This window comes from Trachypithecus francoisi, unplaced genomic scaffold (genome assembly GCF_009764315.1).
Source record: "Trachypithecus francoisi isolate TF-2019V2 unplaced genomic scaffold, Tfra_2.0 Lachesis_group0, whole genome shotgun sequence".
Classification (NCBI taxonomy): domain Eukaryota; kingdom Metazoa; phylum Chordata; class Mammalia; order Primates; family Cercopithecidae; genus Trachypithecus; species Trachypithecus francoisi.
Genome location: NW_022681453.1, coordinates 61,490,376 through 61,516,287, shown reverse-complemented (window position 1 = coordinate 61,516,287; position 25,912 = coordinate 61,490,376). Strand labels below are relative to the sequence as shown.

General features: G+C 55.3%; 3 protein-coding genes across 14 annotated transcripts in view; 2 read left to right on the top strand and 1 right to left on the bottom strand.

The window, feature by feature from the left end:
- The window catches only part of PODXL2 (podocalyxin like 2), a 46,144-nt gene extending 45,152 nt beyond the window's left edge, over window positions 1-992 (top strand). Inside the window, exon 8 of one of the 2 annotated variants that reach the window (XM_033210898.1) lies at window positions 445-992. In XM_033210898.1, coding sequence (XP_033066789.1) covers window positions 445-657 — 213 coding nt within the window. In that variant the 3' untranslated portion in view covers window positions 658-992. The remainder of the gene's footprint in view (window positions 1-444) is intronic. The other variant, XM_033210897.1, reaches the window with a different exon arrangement.
- An 86-nt stretch (window positions 993-1,078) lies between these two features.
- ABTB1 (ankyrin repeat and BTB domain containing 1) lies at window positions 1,079-9,124 on the top strand. Of its 7 annotated transcripts, none has more exons than XM_033210900.1 (12): window positions 1,079-1,227; window positions 2,545-2,607; window positions 2,687-2,742; window positions 4,224-4,368; window positions 4,524-4,683; window positions 4,788-4,833; window positions 5,227-5,343; window positions 5,428-5,546; window positions 5,726-5,824; window positions 5,936-6,103; window positions 8,180-8,380; window positions 8,464-9,124. In XM_033210900.1, exons 1-12 carry the CDS (start codon window positions 1,172-1,174, stop codon window positions 8,668-8,670), a joined length of 1,437 nt encoding a protein of 478 aa, XP_033066791.1. In that variant the 5' UTR covers window positions 1,079-1,171; the 3' UTR covers window positions 8,671-9,124. The 7 variants fall into 7 exon arrangements, with proteins under 7 accessions (XP_033066791.1, XP_033066792.1, XP_033066790.1 ...); XM_033210901.1 differs by having other exon boundaries at window positions 1,080-1,227; window positions 2,545-2,572; XM_033210899.1 differs by having other exon boundaries at window positions 1,084-1,227; window positions 2,499-2,607.
- Window positions 9,125-17,124: 8,000 nt separating this feature from the next.
- MGLL (monoglyceride lipase) overlaps window positions 17,125-25,912 on the bottom strand; it is a 134,440-nt gene continuing 125,652 nt past the window's right edge. For all 5 annotated transcript variants that reach the window (XM_033210893.1, XM_033210895.1, XM_033210894.1 and 2 more), the window contains 2 exons: window positions 22,940-23,155; window positions 17,125-20,409 (listed from right to left, as the gene is read on the bottom strand). In XM_033210893.1, coding sequence (XP_033066784.1) covers window positions 20,284-20,409; window positions 22,940-23,155 — 342 coding nt within the window. In that variant the 3' untranslated portion in view covers window positions 17,125-20,283. The remainder of the gene's footprint in view (window positions 20,410-22,939; window positions 23,156-25,912) is intronic.

Sequence of the window (25,912 nt, the reverse complement as noted above, 5' to 3'; positions counted from 1 at the left end):
CCCAGCAGGGGGCCCCTCCCTGGCACCACCAGCCCCTTTCCAGGGCAGGCACTGCAGGGCCTGAACATCTGGATACCTCACCAGAGACAGGCTCTGCATTGGTGATGCCCGAGGGTCAAGGAGAGGCTCCAGCAGCCTGGAGGCCTCCCCCGGAGGAAGAGAGCAGAGCCCTAGTGATGCCTCCTGCCCACCTCCCAAGTGGAGTCTTCTTAAGGGGCTGTTGGGAGATCGATGACGTCAGGGAGACCACGGGGCTCTGTAGTGCCAACGATTAGTAGATTTATTTTGAGAAAGGAGTTGAGCTGCAGCAACAGAAAATAAGGATCTGGCACCTGTGGAGGGTGCCGCGGGGACCCTCTGGGTGGGGTTGCACAGACGGCCGCAGGCCTGGAGCCGTCTGGGGGCCGGCTCGCTCGCCCACGGCCTCTCCCCACCCCGCCGCAGTCGCACGGCGAGGAGCTGCGCTTCGTGGAGAACGGCTGCCACGACAACCCCACGCTGGACGTGGCCAGCGACAGCCAGTCGGAGATGCAGGAGAAGCACCCCAGCCTGAACGGCGGCGGGGCCCTCAACGGCCCGGGAAGCTGGGGGGCGCTCATGGGGGGCAAGCGGGACCCCGAGGACTCGGACGTGTTCGAGGAGGACACGCACCTGTGAGCGCAGCCGAGGCGCCGGCCGAGTGGGCCGCCAGGACGAAGCGAGGTGGACCCCGAAACGGACGGCCCGGAACCCGCACCAGCCCCGCGCCTACCCGGGCCGCTCCCGCAGCCGGGCCCTCGGCGCGGGCTCCTCCCCGCTTCCCCCGACTTCACACGGTGGCCTCGGACCAACTCCCTCACTCCCGCCCGAAAGGCCGGCCTCAGAGCCCGCCTTGGCCCCGCTTTCCTGCCCCTGAACCCCGGCCCCGCGGGCGGCGGGCGACGGGCGGCGCTCCCTGCGCCCCAGGACTCCATTAAATCTGCCCGGAGACCACGCCGGGCCCAGCAAGTCTGCCTGCCCGACTCTTTCTTATTTCCGCGGTTGGGGCGGGGCGGGGCGGGGAGGCCGGGGCGGGCGGGTCCTCCGGACGCCGCTGCGGAGCGGGGCGGGGCTGAGCTGAGCGTGTTTACATCCGCCGGGTGCGCAGCGTCGCCGCCCGAGGTCGTTCGGCTCGGGTACGAGCCTCAGCGCCATGGACACCAGCGACCTGTTCGCCAGCTGCAGGAAGGGGGATGTGGGCCGAGTGCGGTGAGGACCCCGCAGTCCCAGGGAGGGTGCGGGAGGTGGGGCGCCCTCGGAACGCCTCGGGACCTGGGACGTGCGGCTGGACGGCCGCGGAGAGAGGCGGGCGCCTCGGCCGGGTCACAAGCCTTCGGAGCGCCCCCGCGGGGCTACCCAACTAGACCCCGCCGCAGCCCCCCAGCGGAAGCGCACTGGGGCAGGGACACTGATGGCCATTGACCCCCGGAGGGCTTCCTGGAAGAAGGGACTGCTCCACGGAGCCCCGAAGGCGCAGAAGTGGGCGGAGAGAAAGGCGGGCCACTGTTAGCCCTGGTAGGGCCCGGACGTCAGACCCCCGGGCGCGGGCCGCAGGTATAGGTCTGGGACTCCAGACGTGGCCCCTTATTCTCATGCTCTCTGGACCGGGCGCGGGGAACACCTAGAGCCCATAATCGGCCTCCGGTCCCTGATGTTTCGGAAACTCCTGACGCAGCTAAAGTGAATCTGGCGCTGAGATGGCACCTCCATGGGCTGGACGCGGAGGGAAGGGGTGCCCAGTTGGGTTCTGGGGCCCTTCCCCTCCTTGGCCTTCCACTATTCCGTTTTACCTCCTTTTTCATTGGCCCCTCCTCCCCTTTGACCTGGTGCCGATTGACTACTTCCACCTCCCCTGGGCTAGCCCCAGGCTGCTGTACTCCCGTAGCATCCCTGGGCCCCTCCCCAACATCCCATGTCACTCAAGAGTTAGTGCATAGTGTCAATGGTGCTTGGACTCACAGCACTTCCACGTGCAGCCTGGAGGCCTCCCTCGGGCTGCCCCCTCTCTCGGTGGGGCTACACTAGCATTGGCGACTCCCCTTGCTCACCTTCCGCATCCCATCAGTTGCTGTATCCCGCTACTCCTGCCTTCTAGAATTATGTGCCCTCCACACCACCAGGAGGCCTGCAGCAGCTTTTCCCCAGGCTCCCTGCTTCTAGCAGGGCCTGCTTCTTCCTGCAGTAGAGAGCTCTGGTGGGAGCGAAGGCTCCATCACCTCCTCTCTCTCCCAAACGCTGAAAGGTCAAAGGTCCAGCCCCAGCACTGGCGTTGGCCTCTGCCCCTGTAGCCCATCGTCCCCCAGCACTGATGGCACACACTGTCTGCCTGTCCGACCCCACCTCCACACCCTTGCCTGCACTTTGACCCGAGTGCCTCTCCTGCTGTGATCTGCCTGTCACCTGCCCTTACCTGGGGGAGGCTTCCCCAGACCAAAAGGGATGTTTTCCCTCCGTTCCCTTCCACGGGCCTTCTTTCTTAGACCATGAACCCGTCCTGACCCAGGCTCTGACCTCCTTCCTGCCCAGGTACCTGCTGGAGCAGCGAGACGTGGAGGTGAATGTGCGGGACAAGTGGGACAGCACCCCCTTGTGAGTGCTGGGGAGAGGGGTGCGGAGGGTGGGGGTTGGTGTACCCCTTCAGCGCTGAGGACTTGATCCCTCCCTTCAGGTACTATGCCTGCTTGTGTGGGCACGAGGAGCTGGTACTCTATCTTCTGGCCAATGGTGAGAGCAGGGAGCCGGGCTCAGGGGTGTGCCTGGGTGCGTGCATGCATGTGTGCAGCTTTTCCCCGGGCTCCCTGCTTCTAGCAGGGCCAGCTTCTTCCTGCAGTAGAAAGCTCTGGTGGGAGGGAAGGCTCCATCACCTCCTCTCTCCCAAACGCTGAAAGGCCAAAGGTCCAGCCCCAGCACTGGGCCTTCATACACATTTGCAAAGCACTGCGATTCCTCTTTTACCACTCAGTAGAATCAGCAAGTACTGTTAGCGCTACTTTAAAACCTTTTCTCTGTCCACCCTCCCCATCTCTACTTCTACGACCTGGGCCCAGTCATCAGCATTTCTCCCCGGGCACAGTGCCTGCCTCCTCTCTTGCCATTGCAGCCACGTTCTAATTCTAATCTCCCTCTTTTCACAATGAATCTGATTGGCTAAAAATCCTCCAGCGAGTTCTCACTGCCTCTAGGACACAGTGAGCCTGCCTGGCCATGCCCAAGGCTCCACAGGGTCTACCCTCCCGCTGGCCTCACTCCCTCGGCCCTCTCTGCTTGCTTGCTGCTATACTGGCCTCGCTGGGGCTCCACTGTGCTACGCATGCGCCTGTTCCTGCCCCAGGGCCTTTGCACCTGCGGTTCCTCCTGCATGGACTGCCCTTCTGCAGACATTCACATGGCCCAGTCCCCCACTTCATTCAGGTCTCTGTATGCCGCCACCATCACAAAGTGACCTTTCATGACTTCCCTTCATCCAGTGCCATTCTTCATCCTATTTTGGTTTTCTTTTTCTGTTTTCTTTGGAGACAGAGACTTGCTCTGTCACCCAGGCTGGAATGTAGTGGTATGATTTTAGCTCACTGCAGCCTTAACCTCCCAGGCTCAAGTGATCCTCCTGCCTCAGCCCCTTCAAATCTTCCAATAGCTGGGACTACAGGCGTGCACCACCACGCCTGGCAAGTTTTTGTATTTTTTTTTTTTTTTTTTTGCAGAGATGGGGTCTCACTATGTTGCTCAGGTTGGTCTCAAACTCCTGAGCTCAAGCGATCCACCTACCTTGGCCTCAAAAAGTGCCTGGATTATAGGTGTGAGCCGCCATGCCCAGCCTTGTTTTTCTTAATTAGTTCCTGCCGTCATTAGGTAGTGCGTTCATGTCCTGCCTCACTAGAGGATAAGTTCAGCAGGACAGGGACCTTTGTCTCCTTCACTGCTGTGCTCCAGTGTGTGGGACAAGTCCAGCCGCCGAGTCTGCTCTCCGTTCTGTGTAGTCTGTCTTCCGTGTGAGTGAGTATGTGCCTGTGTGAGTGCACACAGACGTGCCCATTCGCCTAGGCCTTGACTGGGAGGATGTTGGGTCAGAGTGGGCCCAGGGTAATTGGGGAAGGCATCGCCAGAGATTCGGAGCCCCATGTGTGGGAAGGTGGGGAGGAGGGAGAGGGAGATTAGAATTTCCCCAAGCCCCTTCCCTGCTAACTGGTGAGTGCTGCCTCCCCCAGGAGCCCGCTGTGAGGCCAACACCTTCGATGGTGAGCGCTGCCTCTATGGGGCACTGAGTGACCCCATCCGCCGGGCTCTACGTGATTACAAGCAGGTCACAGCTTCCTGCAGGAGGCGGGATTACTATGATGACTTCTTGCAGCGGTGAGTCAGGGCACACGAGGGGTGCAGCATGGGGTGCGGTGGCCTTGGTGAGTGTGGAGGGGTCTGCTCTGTGGCCTGCCCTGGGCTCTGGGTGCTTCAAGGAATGGGGTGGGGGCTGTGCCAAGCATCCTCCCTCCCGGCTTGTCCCTCCCCAGGCTTCTAGAGCAGGGCATCCACAGTGATGTGGTCTTTGTAGTACACGGAAAGCCATTCCGGGTGCATCGCTGCATCCTGGGTGCACGCAGTGCCTACTTTGCTAACATGCTGGACACCAAATGGAAGGGCAAGAGTGTCGTGGTTCTCAGGCACCCACTGGTATGTCCCTTCAGGGTGGCAGAGGGGCATGGACTGCCCAGGAACAGCAAGGGGTTGTGCTGGGTGGCTGCCTCTGACATTCCTTTCTGGCTTTCTGCCCACAGATCAACCCCGTGGCCTTTGGGGCCCTGCTGCAGTACCTGTACACAGGTGACCCCCTGGGTCCAGGGGAGGAGGAGAGGGAATGGGCTGTCCTTCTGGACAGCAGTACACCTAGGTGTGGCTGGGCTGATCTTTCACCTCTAGACACTTCATGGTCCCCCGGGGTGGTTCCAGCTGCCTCTCGCATTGGGTTGCAAGAGAGAGGACTAGTGTGTCTGCTCAGGAAGAGCTTGTCCCACCGATATGCTGAGCCTTTCCCGTCTGTTCCCTGGGGCCTGTAGAACTCAGGCAGCAGCTCTTGATGGGGAAACCAAGGTGGCAAGTGGGTCCAGGAGTCCTAGCCCTGCGGCCAGGTGGCCAGGTGGGAGGGGATCACTGTTTTTCTGTGGGCCTGATGACAGCTCAGGTCCCGCAGGCCCTCATCCTCCCCACTGCCCCTAGGCCGCCTGGACATCGGCGTAGAGCATGTGAGTGACTGTGAGCGCTTGGCCAAGCAGTGCCAGCTGTGGGACCTGCTCAGCGACCTGGAGGCCAAGTGCGAGAAGGTGTCTGAGTTTGGTGCGAGCAGGTTGTGGGGCCCGGGGCCATGGGTGCCGCCTGGTAGGGCTGGCCTGGCTCCCTGAAGTTGTTCTTCCCCTGTAGTGGTGTCTAAGCCAGGCACGTGTGTGAAGGTGCTGACCATCGAGCCCCCACCTGCAGACCCCCGCCTCCGGGAGGACATGGCGCTGCTGGCTGACTGTGCCCTGCCCCCTGAGCTCCGAGTAGGTGTGGGGCTGATGGGCAGGAGGGGCATTTTGGGATGGCAGGCTGTGACAGGAAGCCCAGATACTTGGGCTCAATTTCTTGTGTGGCCTTGGACCAGTTACTTCCCTTTTCTGAACCTAGTCATTCACTTCTGTGAACAACTGTTCTGATGGGGTCACACTCTTCTGTACCCCAGGGTGATCTTTGGGAGCTGCCCTTCCCTTGTCCTGATGGCTTCAACAGCTGCCCTGACGTCTGCTTCCGAGTGGCCGGCTGCAGCTTCCTCTGCCACAAGGTGCCTGTGCCCTCCTGTTGCCCCTGGTTCCAACCCATTGCCCTGAGCCCCGGTCTAGCTCCTCAGGAGGTAGACCCTGGCCCTCACACTTCCTGAGCCCGCCTTCCCCAGGCCTTCTTCTGTGGCCGCAGTGACTACTTCCGGGCCCTGCTGGATGACCACTTCCGAGAGAGCGAGGAGCCGGAGACCTCAGGGGGCCCCCCAGCCGTCACCCTGCACGGCATCTCACCCGACGTCTTCACCCACGTGCTCTACTACGTGTACAGCGACCACACTGAGGTGGGGGCTCAGGCAGAGCTGGGGACGGCACACAGCCTGTGCTGCTGTGGGCTGAGAGGGAGCACCAGGGCCCTGGGGGTCTTTGGGAGGGCCCAGTTGGCCCCATGGTTGACATTTTGAGAAGGCTAGAGGGGAAGGATGTGGGACTTTGGATTTTTCTTTCAGGCAGAGGGAAGCCTTATTAGGCTCCAGAGAGAGGATAAGTGACAAGGCCTATGTCACAGGCACTCCACACTTGTCAGCCACTTGGGGTCCTCAGCTTCTCCAGCAGGAGGGTGGAGGCTAGGTGGGGACAACCTCTTCCCTCTGCGGTGCTGCGGATCCCTGGGGTTCTGGGTTCCTAGTCTCCTCTTCCCTTGCTGCCTCCCTCTGTCTCCAGTTGCCCCAAGGTCTCCGTAAGCCAAAGCTGCAGGGCAGCAGCAGAGTGCTGAAGGTGTGATCTGCCAGGATGTGTGTGTGTGCGCGCGCGCATGCACGCTATAAAGAGACCCCCATATCTGGTGGCTTGAAGAGGACAGTTTGTTTCTCCCTCACATCTGACTGAGGTGGCTGCCCCAGGGCAGGTGGCTTGCTGAAGACCAGGTCATCCCTCCATCTTGCCCCGTATGCCTAAGGGTGAAGGTCAAAAACCCTTGTCTCTAAAGGTGAATGTTTCAGGTTCTGTGGGCCATATGGCCCTGTTGTAGCTACTCAACTCTGTAGTGCAAAGGCAGCCAGAGACAGTACAGAGATGAGTGGGTGAGGCTGCATTCCAATAAGACTTTATTTGCACAAACAGGCTGGATTTGGTCCGCAGGCTGTAGCTTACCCACCCTGCCCTGGGGCATTGCCTTTGGCCATGAAGATTGGGTCCTAGGCAAACTCATGCTCTAGGAGGAAGAGGAACGCAGGGCAAACAATGTTGTTTTTGTAGAAGCCACAGGAAATTGCACACACCACTTCTTATGTTCCCCTGGAGAGAACTCCCCTGCCAACGGGAGGGTTGGAAAGTCATTCTGTGGCCAGGGCCCTGTTTTGTGGGGGAAGGGGAGGAAGCATGCTGGGGGACAGAGGGCAGTCCCTACTGCTGCTCTACCTGCAGTGGCAGCTCCCTTGTCCATCCCTCCCTGCGACCTAACAGCCCCTCAGCCTCCATCCTTCCCGCCTCCTCTACTGGGCAACTCCTGCAGCTCAGCCCAGCTCTCTGGCCCCTTACCAGGGGTTACCTTTGCCCACCCTGGAGAAGCTCCCTCCTCAAGGAGCCTCGCCACCCCAAGGGCACTTTGTCTCAGGGTATGGCTTGGGCTCCTAACCTGGGTTGACACTGGTTGAGCTGTGTGATCTTGGGAAAGTTACTTAACTGCTCTGTGCCTCTAGAACATGGGGATAGCACTCATTGTCACTTCCTAAGGCCTTGTGCGGATGCATGGGTTGGCCAGGTAAAGGAGGTGTTATGGCACGTGGCACGTGGCCTGTAATGTGGTCTCAGAGCTTCCCTCGTCTCTGCAGCTTGTTCCCTGTGCCACCCAGGCTCTGGCCCGAATCTGAAGGCTTCAGTCTTGCCCAGCACAGGATGTACCTGTAGGTGGGCTCTGTGTCCCCACAGCCTCTTGAGAGGGAGGGAGCGGGTAGATAGTCTCCCACCCCTGGCAGGGTCCCTGCATGGGTTTTGACTAGCTGCCTCTGCCCCACCATTCTGACAGCCCCCCAAGGTAGGCATGGTTATCTGTACCTCATGAACTGGGAACTAGAGGCACAGGAGGTGCAGTGACTTGCCCAGGGCCCCACAGCTAGAAGTGTCAGACCCAGGTCTATGTAACTCGGAGCTCAGACCCTGGTTCCTGCGAGGGCCCTGCCTCCCCCCATCCTGCCAGCCTGCTCAAGGCTTGAGAGCACACCCACTTGCCAGTCTTCTGCCCCCTGTGCGGTCCTGCAGTTCCCCCTACCCCCTGCCCACACGTGCTCAGGAAACTCCTACTCCCACTGGAAGCCTTCCCACCACTGCCCCACAACACCCGCAGGCCCTATCCTTGGCCATTGGGCCCTGGGAGCCCTTGGTGACCTCGGGGGGCACCTTCATCCCTGTCTCCACTGCAGCTATCCCCTGAGGCGGCCTACGACGTGCTGAGCATCGCCGACATGTACCTACTGCCAGGCCTGAAGAGGCTGTGTGGCCGCAGCCTGGCCCAGGTGCTAGACGAGGACAGTGTGGTGGGTGTGTGGCGCGTGGCCAAGCTCTTCCGCCTGGCACGGCTTGAGGACCAGTGCACTGAGTACATGGCCAAGGTCATTGAAAAGGTGGGCCAGTGGGCTGCAGCGGGCGGGAGGGAGTGGTGAGAGGGCGGGCACCCCTGCACTGAGCTGGCCCTTCCCGCTCATAGCTGGTGGAGCGGGAAGACTTCGTGGAGGCGGTGAAAGAGGAGGCAGCGGCTGTGGCAGCCCGGCAGGAGACAGACTCCATCCCGCTGGTGGACGACATCCGCTTCCATGTGGCCAGCACGGTGCAGACCTACAGTGCCATAGAGGAGGCACAGCAGCGACTGCGGGCACTCGAGGACCTGCTCGTGTCCATTGGCCTGGACTGTTGAGCCCCTGGCTGGGCAGCCCCAGGGGCCAGGAGCTCCCTTGGAGACAAGCATGTGTGTGTGTTTGTGTGCAGCTCTTCTTCCTGCTCCCTGCACATTGAAGGCTTCATGGTGGGTGCAGGGGCTCAGTGGGGCTTCTCTTCCCTCCATGAGCCTGGAGACCCCAGGGGAGGATGCATTTGGGATGAGCCCCCTCCCCCCAATGCACAAGCCAGCCCCCAAGATCCTGGGGGTGGGCACCACTCAGGGAAACCTGGGGTGGGGGTGGGCTTTGGTCTTAGCACTTTCTTTCCCCAGATCCCCCTCCCCACACCACCCTAGTCCCAAATCCAGTCTTGTAGCCCTCACCCAGCCCTGGATTGCTTCTCTAAGCCAGTGTTCCCATGCACAGGGCCATTCAGGAAGGGCTGTGGGAGTGTGTGTGGCAATAAAGCTTGAAGGCATTGTGGGAGCGTGAGCCTGTGTCCTGGGGTACAGCTTGGGAAGGGTGGGGCCTTCTGGAACCAAAGGAGCTAGTGGGACCAAGGAAAGAAGCTCCAGAGTTGGGGACTCCCAGCAGAGTCTGGCCCAGAGCCCAAGGGCCAGAATACCTGGCTGAGCAGACTTAGAGATCTGCCACTGACCCCAGCGTGGCGTGGGCCCAGCCTGGCTCCCTCCCTCCCTGTCTCCATGGACGCTGGTTGTGGTGGGCCTCATTCCAAGAAAGGGCCAGGACCAAAATGACCATTTTCTCTCAGCCCAGTGCCAGTCTTTTCCCCAGGGAGGCCCTTGCGGCCCTTCCTGCAGGGGCTGCCACCTTATTACGGGAAGGTGAGCTGCAGGGGCCAAGGGAGACCTTTCTCCTTGGCCCTCTGAAGGTTCTCTGAAAACTTGCAAAAGGCAGAGTAACAGGAGAACAGACATGCAAATTTATTTAGCATGTAGACATGGGCATCTTCAGAATGAAGACCCAAAGATGGGAAGCTGTCATTGTTAAGCTTAGGCTCAGCAAACTGTGGCCAGCTGAGTAGAAATGGGATTGGCGAAAAGTGCAGGATCCAATGCTGACAACGGGGAAACGCGGTCAGGCTTGTCTGGACTCTTCTTGGTCTCTCTGAGCAGCCTGCCTGCCTGTCTTCGGGGTGTGGGGCAGGACCCTCTGGAATGGGGGTCTTATGACCTATAGTCAAACAAGGTGGGTCAGATGCTTATGGCCACTTTTTACACAGATAAGGCAGAGGGAAAGTGAGAGTCCTGTTTTTAGGTTTTATGGCTGGCTTTGGGGAACAGGGACTCTGGTGTCTAGGGCCCACCCTAGGGGAAGAGGGATTCTAGTTTCTGTGGCTAACCTCAGGGGATGATGAGACTGAGAGACAGGGGCAAAAGGTCAGAGAGAAGCTCCTGCTTCTGAGGTTGCTGCTTGGGCCTTCATTTTGGGGTATTTGAGCCCCAACGGGGTTTCTCACGATGCGCTGCAGGCCTGTGGACCCCCCAGGCCTCTCTGCCTTCTAACCTGGTTAAACTCAGTCATGTCACGGCCCTGGGGGAGGAAAGGAAGGCTGGTTCTTTCACAGGGCTTCTAATACCGGGGGTCTCCACCCTTCCTGCAGTTATTTCACAGCTCTTCATGCCTTTTTTTTTTCTTGAGATGGATTCTTGCTCTATCGCCCAGGTTGGAGTGCAGTGATGCAATCTTGCTTGGCTCACTGCAACCTCCACTCCCGAGTTCAAGCAGTTCTCCTGCTCAGCCTCCCAAGTAGCTAGGATTATAGGTGCACACCACCATGCCCGGCTAAATTTTGTATTTTTAGTGGACACAGTTTCACCATGTTGGCCAGGCTGAGCTTGAACTCCTAACCTTGGGTGATCCGCCCCACAAAGTGCTGGGATTACAGGTGTGAGCCACCGCGCCTGGCCTCTTCATGCCTTTTTACTATGTTATTTTTGGATTTTTTCCTTTTTCCTCTCCAGCGCATCTTCAGCCGTGTTGCACTGGCATGTTGATCATCGCATGGAGGAGGTTGTAGGTCTGAAGTGACCACTAGTGAGGGATCAGCTGGGACAAGTCATGGTGCAGCCTGCAGGAGGTGATGAGTGTGTTAGGAAGGTGGGGAGTGTTAGGGAGGGCCTGTGGGTGGAGGTTGTAGCTTGTGCAAGGGCCTGGGAGCCTGAAAACAGCCTGAGATGGGATGGGCTGGGAGGGGTCTGCGCATTGGCAGAGCTGAGCTGCAGCCAGAGGCCCAATCCCCACTGCTGCTCTGCCTTTCACTGCTGGCCACCGCTCTGCCTGTTTGCCCGCCCACAAATTGGGGGTGATTATGGCAACTCCCTCTTAGCTAGTGTTTGACCTATCCTGAGCCTGGTGTGTTTGTTAAACAAAAGCTGAGTCCACCTGGTGGGTGGGAGGTGGGAGCAGGGGAGTGATGGAGGCTCACTCTGGTTGCCCTGGGGCTTACAAGAAGGGAAGGGTGAGGCCAGGCTAGTGGCCTAACACCAGCGGGTCTCACCTCAGAGCACACACAAATCCTGGTGTGCCAAGAGATATTTAAATATTTAAAGAAAAAATTTTATTTCCTATGCATTTATTTTCATATGCATTAGGGGAGAAAATGAGCTACTACATGAAACCTTTTTTTACAGATGTTACTATTTGAAATCATGAAAGTTTCCAATCTTGAACAAATTTTAAATAAAATCCCTAGTGAGAGGGCAGTTTAAGGAAAAATTATCTGGCGTTGGGGTATTTTAGTGGGTCACTGATACAGCAGATACAGCCAGGTGTACCAGCTGTGGCATCTGTTCAGAGAGAGCTGCAATCTGAGAACTGGCACCCCTCAGGAGCTAGGCTGTGTGGTTGTGGGGACAGCATTCCCCAGCCACACCACACCGTTCCTCACTTTATTTTATTTTATTTATTTTTTTGAAATGGAGTCTAGCTCTGTCACCCAGGCTGGAGTATAGTGGTGCGATCTCGGCTCACTGCAACCTTCACCTCCTGGGTTCAAATGATTCTCGTGCCTCAGCCTCCAGAGTAGCTGGGACAACAGGTGCCTGCCACCATGCCCAGCTGATTTTCATATTTTCAGTAGAGACATTGTTTCACCATGCTGGCCAGGGTGGTCTGGAACCCCTGACCTCAAGTGATCTGTGCGCCTCAGCCTCCCAAAATGCTGGGATTACAGGTGTGAGCCACTGCGTCCCCATTCCTCACTTTAGCCTCAGGCAGAGAAGCCAGTGCGATGGGGAAACACTTGTGTAGGAAGGTGTCCAATGCGGTATTGCAAATCAACAGGAAACATTGCCAGCAGCCGCAGCGAGCAGCAAGTGGGGAAGGAAGTGAGAGAGCATGGACGCGCAGAGCTTCCTGTAGCCATGAGGGTGGTCAGTGCAGCCTCCGCATCCACAGGGAAAAGGTGGCGGACATTCAGGCACTAAGGGGTGCTCCCCAGGCTTATATGAGAAACCTGTGGCACAGACAGTCACACAGGAGTAGTGAACGACAACCATGGAATTTGAAATTTAGTGTCTAATACTTGGTTCTAAAATTGGGTTGATTTAAATTCAGAAGTGTGCCCTACTCTGACAAATGTTAAAATAGACTAACAGAAGACACATTTTGACACAGAGGCCCTGGGTTTGAGACTCCTCCATTATCCCTAAACCAGAGGAAGAGTTACTGTGTGAGAGCTGGGGATATTTGATCTGATTTCTGTTTAGTTTCTGTAGTGTAGCTTGGCTAACTTTAAAATTAAAAAAATAAAAATAAAAACCATGTTTATCTCTTACTTTAATTCATTCCTACTCCCAGGTGAAAAAAAATTATTGTTGAATGAAAAATATTTCCATCATGTGTTATTGGAAAAATTATATGTGCGCTCTCTCAACTCAAGATACCCCCAAATTTTTAACACATAGAAAAATAGACTCGGCGTGGTGGTTCACGCCTGTAATCCCAGCACTTTGGGAGGCTGAGGCAGGAGGATGGTCTGAGCCCAGGAGTTTGAGACCAGCCTGAGCAGCACAGTGAGACTCTGTCTTTCCAAAAAATAAAAAATTAGCTGTGCGTGGTGGCACGAGCCTGTAGTCCCAGCTACTCTAAAGGCTGAGGTGGGAAGATAGCTCGAGCCCAGGAGGTTGGGGCTGCGGTGAGCTGTGATTGCACCACTGCACTCCAGCCTGGGCAAGAGTGAGATGCTGTCTTAAAAAAAAAAAAAAAAAGAAAGAAAGAAAAAGAAAAATCAATTGAACAATGACAAAATGAGCAATGATGGAAAGGAAATAAACTCCATTTTGCACAGGAAAGGTAGTGTAGGGATGGCTTATTGACCCACCAGAAGAGCAAGAGGAGTGAAAGTGGGGCTGGGCAGCCCTCTACCTAAAGCCCCAACCCTGACAGGCTGCCCTCTCCCACAGCAGCTGCTGCCTTGGGGTTCCGCTCCCTGCTGTGGCTGTTCGTGGACGCTGTGTCATCCCCTGCTGACCCCTTTAGTGACACCATCCTCGGTTAGGTGCAGCCGTTTCCTGCAGGGCCCCGAAAGAACACGCCCTTCACCCCTGTGCTCCAGCTGTCCTGAGAGTCTCTCAGTTTCAGGGCTACCCTGCGCTCTCTGCACCTCGAAAACTCCCCCCCCAGACCCCTCTGCTGTGCCCCCAACCCTGGCCGCTCCTGCTCACCTTTGGCTTCTGGAGGGCTGTGCTGGCACCAGGCTGTGCTGGCAGCCACTGGGTGCCCATCGCTGTTAGGCTCTGGGGTGGGAGTCTGTGTTGCCCGGGTCCTCGTTCTGTGAGGGCGGCCCACCTTGTTCTGCCTTGGTCACTGTTCCTCCCAGCACTGGACATCGTGCCTGGTGCGTCACAGATGCCCAGTAAGGAGCTTGTGATGAGCCTGAGTGTTCATGGAGGAGGCTGGAAAAGCCAACAAAGGCAAACATTGTTGGCTCTAGGTTTGATACAGTGAAGTTCCGGGCAGAATTTGGTTGGCCGTAAATAGAGCGTGAGGGCCTGGAGAGAAGGGGCTGTCCTTCAGGTCTGTGCATCTTTGGGGGACCTTCTGCACAGAGGCCAGGTGCCACCCACCCATGGCCTAAGTGGTTTGCAGGGCCCACTGCAAAACAGCAGGTGGGGCCGTTGCTCAAAGAGCATTAAGAATTTCCAGAGAGCAATAGTAGAGCATTCACCCAAACGCACGGACCTTCTAGTGTGGGGCCTGGGTCACTGCATGGGTGGCCAGGCTGCGAGGCCAACTTGCATCCACACCCAGTTTCCAGCTCAGTGCCTGGCCCAGATAAAGCCTTCCTGCCTCCTTCCTCCCTCCTTCCATCCCTCTCTCCCTTCCTCGGCCACTCATTTATTCCTTCATCACTCCATCACTCATCCATTCTCTCACTCACTCATTCCCTCATTCATTCATCCCCTCATTCCCTCATTCATTCATCCCCTCATTCCCTCATTCATCTCATTCTTTCATTTATTCACCCCCTCACTCATTCATTCATTCACTCACTCATTCATTCCCTCATTTATTCATCCCCTCACTCACTCACTCATTCTCTCACTCATTTCCTCACTCATCCATTCTCTCACTCATTCACCCATTCATTCACTAACTCATTTCCTCACCCATCCATTCCCTCATCACACATTCCCTCACTCACTCATTCCCTCATTTATTCATCCCTCACTCATTCACCCATTTAGTCTCTCATTTCTTCACTTGCTCATTCATTCCCACACTCATCCATTCTCTCATTCATCACTCATTTCCTCACCCATTCATTTCCTCAATTCATCCCCTCATTCACTTTCATTCACTCACTCATTTCCTCACTCACTCATCCCTCATTCATTTACTCATCACTCATTCAATTTCTCACTCACTCATTCCCTCACTCTTGTTCCTTCATTCATTCATCCCGTTCACTCATGCTCTCACTCACTCATTCATTCCCTCACTCATCCATTCTCACTCATTCCCTCATCACCCATTCCTTCATTCATTCATTCTCTCACTCATTTCCTCACTCATTCCTTCATTCATTCATTCCCTCCATCCCTCATTCATTCATTTTCTCACTCCATTCCTCATTCATTCCCTCACTCATCCATTCTCATTCCCTCACCACTCATTCCTTCATTCATTCATCCCCTCACTCATTCACTTATTCTTCTCTCACTCTCTCATTTCTTCAATCACTCATTGAATCCCTCACTCATTCATTCACTCACTTCCTCATTCATTCCCTTGCTCATTCACTCCTTCACTCATTCCTCATTCGTTCACTCATCACTACTCATTCCCTCATTCATTCATTCACTCAGTCATTTCCTCATCCCCTCACTCACTCATCCATTCATTCACTCACTCATTCCTTTATTCATCCCCATTCATTCATTCATTCATCTCATTTCCTCACTCATCCATTCTCACTCATTCACTCATTCCTGCATTCTCTCACTCATTTCCTCACCCATCCATTTCCTCATCACACATTCCCTCACTCACTCATTCCTTCATTTATTCATCCACTCACTCATTCACTCATTTATTCTCTCATTTCTTCACTTGGTCATTCATTCCCTCACTCATTCATTCTCTCACTCAGTCATCACTCATTTCCTCACCCACTCATTCCCTCAATTCATCCCCTCTTTTGCTTTCATTCATTCACTCATTTCCTTACTCACTCATCACTCATTCATTCACTCATTACTTATTCCTTCACTCACTCATTCATTTTCTCACTCACTCATTCCCTCACTCTTGTTCATTCATTCATCCCCTCATTCACTCATGATCTCACTCACTCATTCGTGCCCTCACTCATTCATTCTCACTCACTCCGTCATCACTCATTCCTTCATTCATCCCCACCCATTCACTCATTCTCACTCATTCCTTCATTAATTCCTTCCCTCATTCATTTATTCATTTTCTCACTCACTCCTTTCCTCATTCATTCATTTTCTCACTCACTCCTTTCCTCATTCATTCATTCGCTCAGTCATCCATTCTCTCATTCCCTCACCACTCATTCCTTCATTCATTCATCCCCTCATTCACTTATTCATTCTTCTCTCACTCACTCATTTCCTCATTCATTCCCTCATTTCCTCATTGATTCCCTTGCTCATTCATTCACTCTCTCACTCATTCACTCACTCATTCATTCCCTTGCTCATTCACTCACTCATTTCCTCACTCATTCAATCCCTCATGCATTCATTTTCTCATTCATTCACTCACTTGCACAGTCCCTCACTCACTCATGTCAGTGCATTTTTTACATTTTTCTCCCTCAAAGAGAAACCAGAGAGATAATATGGGGCTATGGTAGGTGCTCTCTGCGGGAACCTAGGCTCATTCAGCGCCTGAGCCTTCACCTGCCCTGCATGGGATGGGGGCTTGGCTCCTCCTGAGGGAGAGGACAAAGAGAACACATCATTCTGTCACTCACTCATTTATTCACTTACTCACCCACTCCTTCCCTCCCTACCCTATCAGGCAGGTCTTTCCAGGGACCCTCTGGGAAGCAGGCAGAGGTGTAGTGCAGGGATATGCCCTTTTGCAGTTCACATGGGAGGGGACAGAGTGCTACCAAGCAGACAAGCAGAAGATCTGTCATGTCAGATGTCAACAAATGTGCTGGAGGAGGAGAAGGTAGGGCAGCGCCTGGGGGAGGGCCTCACTGAGAAGACGGCCTGCAAGGAGGCTGGCATGGCGAGGACCGAGTGGAAGTGGAGGATTGGGAGAGGGGAGGCAAGGAGGCCAAAGGCCCAGCACCCGTAGGCTTCAGCAAGAACCGTGGCCTTTATTTAGGTGAGATGGTAGCCACCGGAGGATGTTGAGCAGAGAAGGGCCACAGTCTGACTCATACTTTAACAGCCCTCTCGCCTCCATGTGGAAACAGACTGGGTGCAGGCGAGAAAGCGGGGCCTGCCAATGAGGCCGCTGCTGCCGTCCCTCAGACGCTGGTGACAGCTGTGCAGCTGGAAGGAAGCCACAAGATCCTGGCCACACTTACGGGAGCGTGGCTGGGCCAGGTGTGGGTGTGGAACGGAGAGGGGCGTGGAGGATGCCCAGCAGTAGGAGGCCGGGTTCCCTATGCTGAGGAGGGAGGGCTGAGTTCGGACAGAGCCCAGCTTGTGTGGGGATGGGTTTGGCATCTACATGGGGCCCTGGAGAAAGCACAATCCACCTGAAGCTGGTGCAGGGAGGGTGGCCTGGGCTCTGTCCTCCCCAGTGGTGGGGCAGGGTCTGCAAGTGGATGTGTGTGTTTAGAAACCTGCTTCAAGCGTGGATGGGAGAAGATAAATTCCACACGTGCTGACACAGGCTGGGAAGCACTGCTGGAGTTGGTATCAGGTGACAGGAGTGGCTGGAGCAGGGATCAGCCTGTCTGAAGAAGGGCCTGCTGTGCTCTAGGCAAGGAAGATTGCCATCCAGGGTCAGAGGCTGCTGTGACGGACAAACAGACGCCATTCCGAAAACATCGGATTTATTAGGATTAGCTGTAGTGTACACTGATTCCTTTAGCTCTAAACGGATACATATGTGCCCCGCAGACAGCATACACACAGGGATGTGACTGAGCCACAGTGACATAGCAAACCCAACAACTGGCTTGTGAAGCCTTCGTGATCCCAACAAGGTCTATGTTAGCAATTGGTGAGAGAAGAGAGTGAGATAGGACCCAGGTGGGCCTGGGGGTGGAGTCCGAGCAGAGCCTGTGGGTTTTCAGAGTACCCACCAGGGCTCCCTCGGTGAGCCCAGCACCACCTGGAAGGGAGGGAAGCTGGGTCGCTGCTGGAAGGGAGGGAGGCTGACTCTCTACTCCTTGCCTCTGCAAGGAACTGAGGCCTGTAGGGTTGCGGCTGTCACCAGCTACAGGCGGCATCTTTCTGTAAAATATTTTTCAGGCATGAAACCCATTTCTGTACGGACTGGGCCGTGTTGACGGTGGTGCTTGGGCCTTTTGTGCCAGACCTCTCTGGGTCCTCTCCCTGACCTTGGCCTTCCTCTCACCTTCTCGAGGCCAAGCTATGTGAGACCTGGCATCCCTTCCAAACCTCAGTTCCTCCACGCCCCTGCGCCAGTGCGACTCCAGAGCTCAGAATGTCAGCACAGAGCCGTCAATATCGAGAAGGAACTCAACGCAAGACTTCACAGCTTTCCAAGGACGGGGACCAGCTCTGGAGTGGCCATGCGTGAGATGTCAGGCTCGCTCACGCACAGGGTCCTGTGCTGGCTCCTGACCCAGCAGGGGGACACGGTGGGCGGATGTACCAGCCCTTCCGAATAACATGAAACAGTCCCAATTTCAGGAAAGTTTTTCTTTTAAATATTGGTGATTCTTTAACCAGGAATGCAAATGCTACTGAAGTGCTGTGTGTGTCTCTGTGAGAGCCTTCATATAAATAAATTCATGCATCTAAAGAGTCCCTGGTCAGGCCGCATGCCGATATTTAATTTGGGGAATGGCGATGCCATCACATGCGTCTGGGGGAGGTGGCGGGGAGGCGTAGGGACTTCGTGTGACCTGCTCTGTCACAGCTCCTGGGAGAATTACAGATCTGAGCCCAGGGCGTCTCTGGGTGTTTGGAAAGGGTTCCTGCTTTTCCCGAGCTCCCATGGCTGCCCTGCTGCCGGTGCTGACTGAGCAGGCGGGGCTGGCTTTCTCTCTCAGTGCATATTTTACATTTTTCTCCTTCAAAGAGAAAAGGAGACAAGCTGGAGCTACAGAAGGTGCTCTGTGGGGACTTGGGCCGGGTCAGCACCAGAGCCCCCACCTGCCCCTTGTGGGGTGAGGGCTTGGCTCCTCCCCCAGGGCACAGAGTGATCTTCAGCAGGGTGATCCGTTCCTGGCTCTGTCACGGTGTGATCAGGGCTGCTGGAGGGAGGGTGGAGGGGCACACTCTCCAGGAACCAAGGCTAGCCTCCAGAACAGGGCCTAGGAGAGCAGTGGCAGTTCCTGCTGCTGGAGGAAGAAGGGCGGGAGCCCCCGATGCCTAGACTTCATGTTGGGGGTCCTGGTGGGAAGTGGCCCCCTCCTCTGTGGCCCCAGAACCCCTAGATTGCACCTTTTGCAGGGCTTCAACGGTGGCAATGCCCTGACCAGGGTCACGTTTGCACTAAGGAGCCTCCTGAGGTAACAGCAAGTCCCATTTAGAAGGTGAAAGTATTCCCCAGGCAGGTGGTGACCCCCACTTATTGCTGGGACCAAGTGAGGCCAAGGGCAGGGCTGGGGTGGTATTGGCACCTGAGATGGGCAGGCTAGGGCCAGGGTCTTGACTCTGAAAGATTGGCTGATGCCAGCCTTGGCCTTGGGTGAGGCCTGTCTTGGCCTGTCCTGCTGTGGCCTGGGGCAGGGCTGGGGGTGCCTCCAGTCCCTGCTCTGGGTCACCGAGTGCTCCATGTAGACCTGGGCAGGAAGGCCTGGCCTGCCACTGTGTGGGGCCTCTCTTCTCCTGCCACCAGAGGTAGCTGTGCTGCTAGCACTGACACTCCCAGGGTAGCTCTGGGCCATAGGCAGGCTCTGGCCCAGGCCCAGGGATCACAGCCCCATAGGCTGCCACTGCTCCATGGTCCCCGGGGGACAGGGGGTGGCGCAGGAAGGGCACTGGGCCTTGCCCATAGGAAAGGCCCAGCCAAGTCCCCTCTTGGGGGCTGCTGGCTTAGCTCCTGGAGCACAGGGCCCTCTGGCCCCACCACTGCTGGCCTAACCTGTCCAGTTCTGTATAGTAGCATCAAGCTCTGATTCCTTCAAACTCCCCTTGCTCCCTCCCACCTACCCACCAAAATAGTCTCTGCTTTAAAATATACATTATATATTAGACATTTCATCTTCAATATGATTCTCTAACAGCATCAGGTAAAATTAGTGACTCCAGAGGAAAGGCAGCCTTTGTGACTACAGACAGGACTCAGGGGCCAACCTGAGCCTCTCCCTGGCAGGAGGGGAAGGGTAGAGGACAGAGAAGAGGCTTGGTTTCCTGCTCAGTTATATTTCTGGGCTAAGCCTCAGCCCCCTCCCCTCTGCAAAGCCTGGCCTCAGGGTAACAAGGAGCCCACAAAGTCATGAGTGGCTGCTTATTTTGAGGAAGGGCTGGGCATTTTCTGAGCCTCAGAGGGGCATGTGAGTCTGCCCCGGGGAGCTGGCCCCTATGGAGACAGCAGCCACCTCATCACACAGCCAGAGGAAGGCCACCAAGTGGAGGCCAGTCAGAGAGGGCGCTGGGGCACGAGTGAGGGGTGGGCAGGAGGGAGGCGCCTCCAGTTATTGCAGTTTGGTGTCCTGGGAACACCAGGAATTCCTGGAACCCTTGTGGGAGCTGGGAGAGGCGGGCAGAGGTTTGGCTTTGTTTTCAGTGGACATTTTAGCACATTCTCTGTGGAAAATTACCTGGGACCTTTCTCTTTTTTTTGCATAAAGTGTCTACCCATTAAGATAGATCCAGTGTCTGACAGCCTAATGTATAACAAAAATGTCTTTTTGTTATTTTTTAGTAAATTGTGCTAGAGATTTCTCCAATTTCTGATTTTTTTTTTTTTTTTTTTTTGCAAGCCACGTCTGAGAAGCCATCTCTGCCCTTCCCCTGCCTGCGTCCCCCAGACCATGAGCCGGGCACCGGCCAGTGCATTCAGGGTGGGGACGCAGTTCCTGCCGTGGCTGTCCTTTGAGAGACCCACATGTTTATTTCATGGAAGACAGAGTTGGTGACTTCAGGAAGCTCTTTGTGGAGAACGTGGTAGGCACCTTCATAAATCTGCAATGAGGAGAGACACGGAATCAGAGCTGTAGCATCAGAGGCAGGTGTGGGGAGTGGAGACCGCGGGCAGTGGGCAGGGGTAGGAGCATTCTCCGGACCGTCTCCCTGTGCCCGAGGACCTGGCCCTGACCTCCCATTATTAGGAGGCCAACACCTTTCTATCAGATGATGGTTCAAATGCGTTACAATGTCCCAACATGTTCCCGAACTTTCTCTCTCAAATGCAAACGTTCCCTCACTCCACATCTCTCCCCATCCCTGGGCCCGTTTCTGTGTCTGAGTCAGGCAACCTTCTCAAAAGAGGGGGTTCCACTCCTGGCCTCACATCCTGACCACCACGGGGTCCTCAGCTCATCCCAAGCTGACTTCCACTCCTGCCAACCCACAGTGGCTATCCTGGCGAGGTCTCCAGGAACCTCCATTGCCGTGGCAGGGGACACTGTGTTGGTCATTCATAAGCTGCTCATTCTCACCTTCTAGAAACACTTTCTTTTTGTGGTTCCATGGCTTTAACTTCTGATTTTCTTTCGACCTCGCCAGCAACCCCTTCTCAGTTCAGGCTTATCCCACCCACTGGCCTCGGCAGGCAGCTGGACTACGGGCTTGGCTGTGCCCTCCTTCACTCTCCCTGGTCACCTCGTCCAGTCCAGTGGTTTTAAAATCCATCCTGGGCTGATGACTCTGGAATTTACACCTCCAGCCAGACCTCCCTTCTGCCTCTAGACTGCTGACCTGCCATCTCCATCTGAATTCCTGGCAGGGACCTCCAGACTTCAGTGCGATGCTAACGGGCATCTCCAGGTGGACTCTGGCCATTGCTCACATCAGTCTCTCTGCCTGGCCTTTTTCGTCTCATTACAGCCTCCTCATTACTGCAAGCCTGAACCCAGAGTTCATCCTTCATGACAGTGATCTCACTCTCTGCCACACTGCCTGGCTTCCCCTGCCTTGGTTATCACTGTCCCCTACCTCCTTCTTACCCCAGCTCCTGTCTCCCCAAGGCCACTGGGGGATGCTTTTAACATGAAAATCAGAGCATGTTACTTCTTGGCTCGAAATGCTCAGGTGGCTTCTCATCTAACCAAGAGAAGAAGTCTAGATTTCCCAGGTGGTGGGGCTCCCCTGCCCCCCTACCAGCCTCCCTGCCTGGTGCATCCTCACTGGCTGCTCTTCTTGTGGCTGCGTGCCTATGCCAGCCTCAGGTCCTCAATCTCTCTCTTGCCTCAGTCTGGAAGGTTCTTCCACTGGCTGTTCTCACTAGCAGACTGCAGGCCTGGGCGTCCCATCTAAAGTGCTGCTTTCCCCCCGTCCCCCTCTATCCCTACACTACACTCTGCTGAGTTTCCTTAGGGGCACTGACTTCTCTCCATCATCATCCTTTTCATTTATTTGTTGATTGCTTACCCCACCAGGATTCAGGTTCCGAGGGGGTAGAGCAGAGCCTTTGCCTGTCTTGTTCTCTGGGCCTGACAGAAACTTAGGGCCCCATAAATACTTGAATTAAAGAAGGGATGAATGGCTAGCTGGGTAAATGAATGGCTAATCTTAGTGGACTCCTTTTGCAGGGATTTGCAAGGGTTCACGCTGGTGTACGGGAGGTCTGAGTGATGCTCTCACAGATGAATGCAGTGTTCCACTGTGGCTTTTAAAAAATATATTTTGCTGGTGGTGGTGTGGTGGCTCACGCCTGTAATTCCAGCACTTTGGAAGGCCGAGGTGGGAGGATCACCTGAGGTCAGGAGTGAGACCAACCTGGTCAACATGGTGAAACCCCGTCTCTACTAAAAATACAAAAATTAGCCTGGCATGATGGCAGGTGCCTGTAATCCCAGCTACCCAGGGGGCTGAGGCAGCAGAACTGCTTGAACCTGGGAGGCAGAGGTTGCAGTGAGCCGAGATGGCGCCACTGCACTCCAGCCTGGGCAACAGAGGGATACTCTGTCTAAAAACAAAAACAAAAACAAACAAACAAAAAAAACCCAAAAAAGATATATAGTCTTTATGTCTAATATTCCAAGCTGCAGGGCCTGTCCTCAGGGTCCCTGTCTGCAGGGCTAGCTCTGACAGCTCCCTTCACAGAGCAGGCTCTGCCAAGTCCTGCCAGCACCTGTGTGCTCAGAGCCCTCTGGTGGCCATGGCTCCTGGGCTACTGCAGCCACCGCTAGTGCAGAGGGAGGCTTGGGCATTACACGTGTCCTTGGAGCTTGGACATGCCTCTCTCTTGGGATATTTATTTGCTCAGTGCCCAGTTGCAGATTCTTTTCTTGCCTACAACATCTTTTGATTGTTCTTTTTTCCTTTGAGGCTCATTCATGCAAAACGATTAGCAAATGACTCGTGTGTTCTCTTGAAATTCATAGGCTCCTGGGATTCCTTTTATTTACTTATTTCTCGGTCAAGCAGGCTGGTCCCTATCCTGAGATCTGGGAGGTGGCCCTCGGGGGTCTGGGCAGATGTGCCCCAAGGGGTGCTGCCTCCCCGCCCCTCCTCCACCTTTGGGGGAAGTGGGCAAGTGGCAGCCACTCACCTTGAGAGTCTTGTCCTGGCTCTTGGCTGACTCCATGAGCAGGTAGGCCCCTTTGCTGTCACACAGGCGATCGGCAGAGCCCTGGAGCAGCAGGAAGGGCACCGTCAGCTTGGGGAGGGCGCGCTCCACCCGTGAGACGGCATTCAGCAGCTGGATGCCAAAGCACACCTTCAGCCCTGCCCGGCAGATCAAGGGGTCTGAGTTATAAATGTCGACCTGGAGAAAGAAGGAGAGGGTTCCATCAGCATGGGCAGGGCTCACTTCCTTAAGCCAGACCTATTTCCTGGTAGTTTTTCCTTCTGCTCTGGCCTAAAGGGTTGATTCCATTCAGGTCAGCTGGGCTTGGGTGTGGCTCTGAGGGCCAGCTGTGTTCACCCACAGACCTCATCTGCACCACTGGCAGTGCGTCTCCTTTCAGGCTTGAGGGTTTCACATGCACACGGGTGCCTGTAGAAAATGTCAAGTATTGGCTGGGTGTGGTGGCTCACGCCTGTAATCCTAGCACTTTGGGAAACTGAGGTGGGCAGATCACCTGAGGTCAGGAGTTCCAGAGTAGCCTGACCAACATGGCAAAACCATGTCTCTACGGGTTTTTTTTTTTTTTGTATTTTTGTAAAAATACAAAAATTAGCTGGGCATGGTGGCGGGCTCCTGTTATCCCAGCTACTTGGGAGGCTGAGGTGGGAGAATCCCTTGAATCTGGAAGGCGGACTTTGCAGTGAGCCGAGATGGTGCCACTGCACTCCAGCCTGGGTGACAGAGCAAGACTCGGTCCAAAAGAAAAGAAAAGAAAAGAAAATTTCAAGTATTAATTTGTATTTTTAAAAATATAAGCAACAACATATTGTTCACATCAATTATTTTATTAAAAAGTAGCTCTGCAGCAGTTTTAGCATTTGATTTTTGTTCTCTGTCTCCACTGATGTAGTGTCCACCTGGTGGAGTGGATGAGGGGCAAACAGTAAACTGCAGGAACAGTTTACTGGGGTCTGTGCTGGAAAGCGAGGGCCCGTGCTAGGAGCCCCCGGAGGGGCTTCAGCCAGGCACTGACGACGGGCTTTGGGGTGAGGGACGCCCAAGGGCAGATCTGGTTGTGGTGGGCTCGGTCTCTGTGCACCTTAAGGCTACACAGGATGGTCAGAGGCTCTGACAGAGAGGCTTGGGCCCTGGCTGTGCCCAAGGCCATCTCTGCCCCCCTACAGGACGTGGGTCCTCCCTCCTCAACCACCAGCCTGTGGATCTTGCCTTTCAAGGGGCTGCTCTCTCCCCTGTCCTTGCTCTCCTTGGACTGTCTGGGTTTCTGGCTTCAGTCTTCCTGCCTCCGTAGAGACAGCTCAGGCTCCACTGCCCTGATCTCTAGCATCTGCCCCACAGTATCAGGGTATAAGTTTCTAGGACTCTCTCAGGCCCATAGGGGGCAGGAGTGAGCCCCGATGCTTTTTTTTTTTTTCTTTTGAGAAGGAGTCTTGCTCTGTCACCCAGGCTGGAGTGCAGTGTTACAATCTCGGCTCACTGCAACCTCCGCCTCCAGGGTTCAAGTGATTCTGCTACCTCAGCCTCCGAGGTAGCTGGGATTACAGGCGGTAGTGTATTTTTTGTATTTTTAATAGAGACGGGGTTTTGCCATGTTGGCCAGGCTGGTCTCAAACTCCAGACCTCAGGTGATCCACCCGCCTCAGCCTCCCAAAGTGCTGGGATTATAGGCGTGAGCCACCACGCCCGGCCCCATGATGCTTCTCACTCATGTTCGTCATCCTTGCCAGTGGGTTCTTGGTGAGTTGGGGAGGGGCCACGTGGTGAGGACTGAGTAAGGGTCAGAGAGCATGTGGGGACGAGGAAGGAACATGCTGCCAGTTGCTCCCCGGGCAACTAGGGTGCCCACTGTGTTAGGACTCAGCATTTCCAAGAACTGGGCTACACCCCTTCTATTACCACCCCTAAAAGGCCTCGGCCAGAATTCCGGACCACACCAAGTGGGAGAGGCTGTCCTACAGTCACCCCTGCCATCCCTGGATTCCTTCCCATGCTGGGGACTGAGCACCAAAAACCAGACCATTTGTGTAAAGCCACACGAGACAGATTAGCCACTTCCTGCAGCTGAGCTGGCATGAGTCCTGCTGGGCCAGGCCATCTGCTCGGAGCCTGAGAGGACACGGGACTGGCAGGGCAGTTCATGGGGGCCCATGGCCAGGCCCAACCACAGGGGGTGCTTCCCCAGGGTCAGCCAGGAGCCCTGAGGGAAGGAGGGCTGTAGAGCCTGCAAAAGAGCCCGGGGCTTGGGGTCAGTGGAGTCCCCAACAGCAGCACCATCTACCAGCTTCTGCTGGGCTGCAACATGCAGGGTCTCATTGAGTAATAAAAGTAATAATAGCTACATCTGAGCTCTGTCTGTCTGCCCAGCACTAAGTGTTTTTGCCTGCAGTAACTCACTGGGCCTCCATAACTCCTCTGTATAAGGAATTGCTCTCATTCTCTCCATTACACAAAGGAGGAAACTAAGGCACAGAGAGGCTTGTCAACCTGCCTGCTGTTAGTTGCCCCAATTCTTGTTCTCCCCTACAGAACCTGGATGTTTCTTTGGGTATACAACTGCTCAGAATAAAGACTATATTTCCCAGTCTCCCTTGCAGCTAGCAATGTGACTTGTGGTCACATGACCAAGTTCTGCTAATAGAAAGTAGGCAGGTAGAGGCTGTGTGCACACTCTGGGTCTAGGTCTTATTTTCTCCTTGCCCCATAGAAAGAGTCAGGGCCATGTGGACAAGGTTCGCCCCTGGAAGCCAGAGCAACAAGATGGGTGTCCTGATGGCAAGAAGTCACACCCTCTCTTGATTAAGCTGCTGTTGTTGGGGGTATGGGTTTCAGCAGGCTGGCCATGCCCTGGGCTGGGCCACCACCCCATCCCTTGCTGTCTCCAGGGCTTCTGTGGGACCTGTGGGGTGGGGGCCACACCCTCGACCCTGCTGCCAGCAG

Coding starts and splice junctions, on each gene's coding strand:
- ABTB1 (XM_033210899.1), top strand. Junction 2,608..2,686: donor AAGTGGGACAGCACCCCCTT/GTGAGTGCTGGG, acceptor CCCTCCCTTCAG/GTACTATGCCTGCTTGTGTG. Junction 2,743..4,223: donor ACTCTATCTTCTGGCCAATG/GTGAGAGCAGGG, acceptor TGCCTCCCCCAG/GAGCCCGCTGTGAGGCCAAC.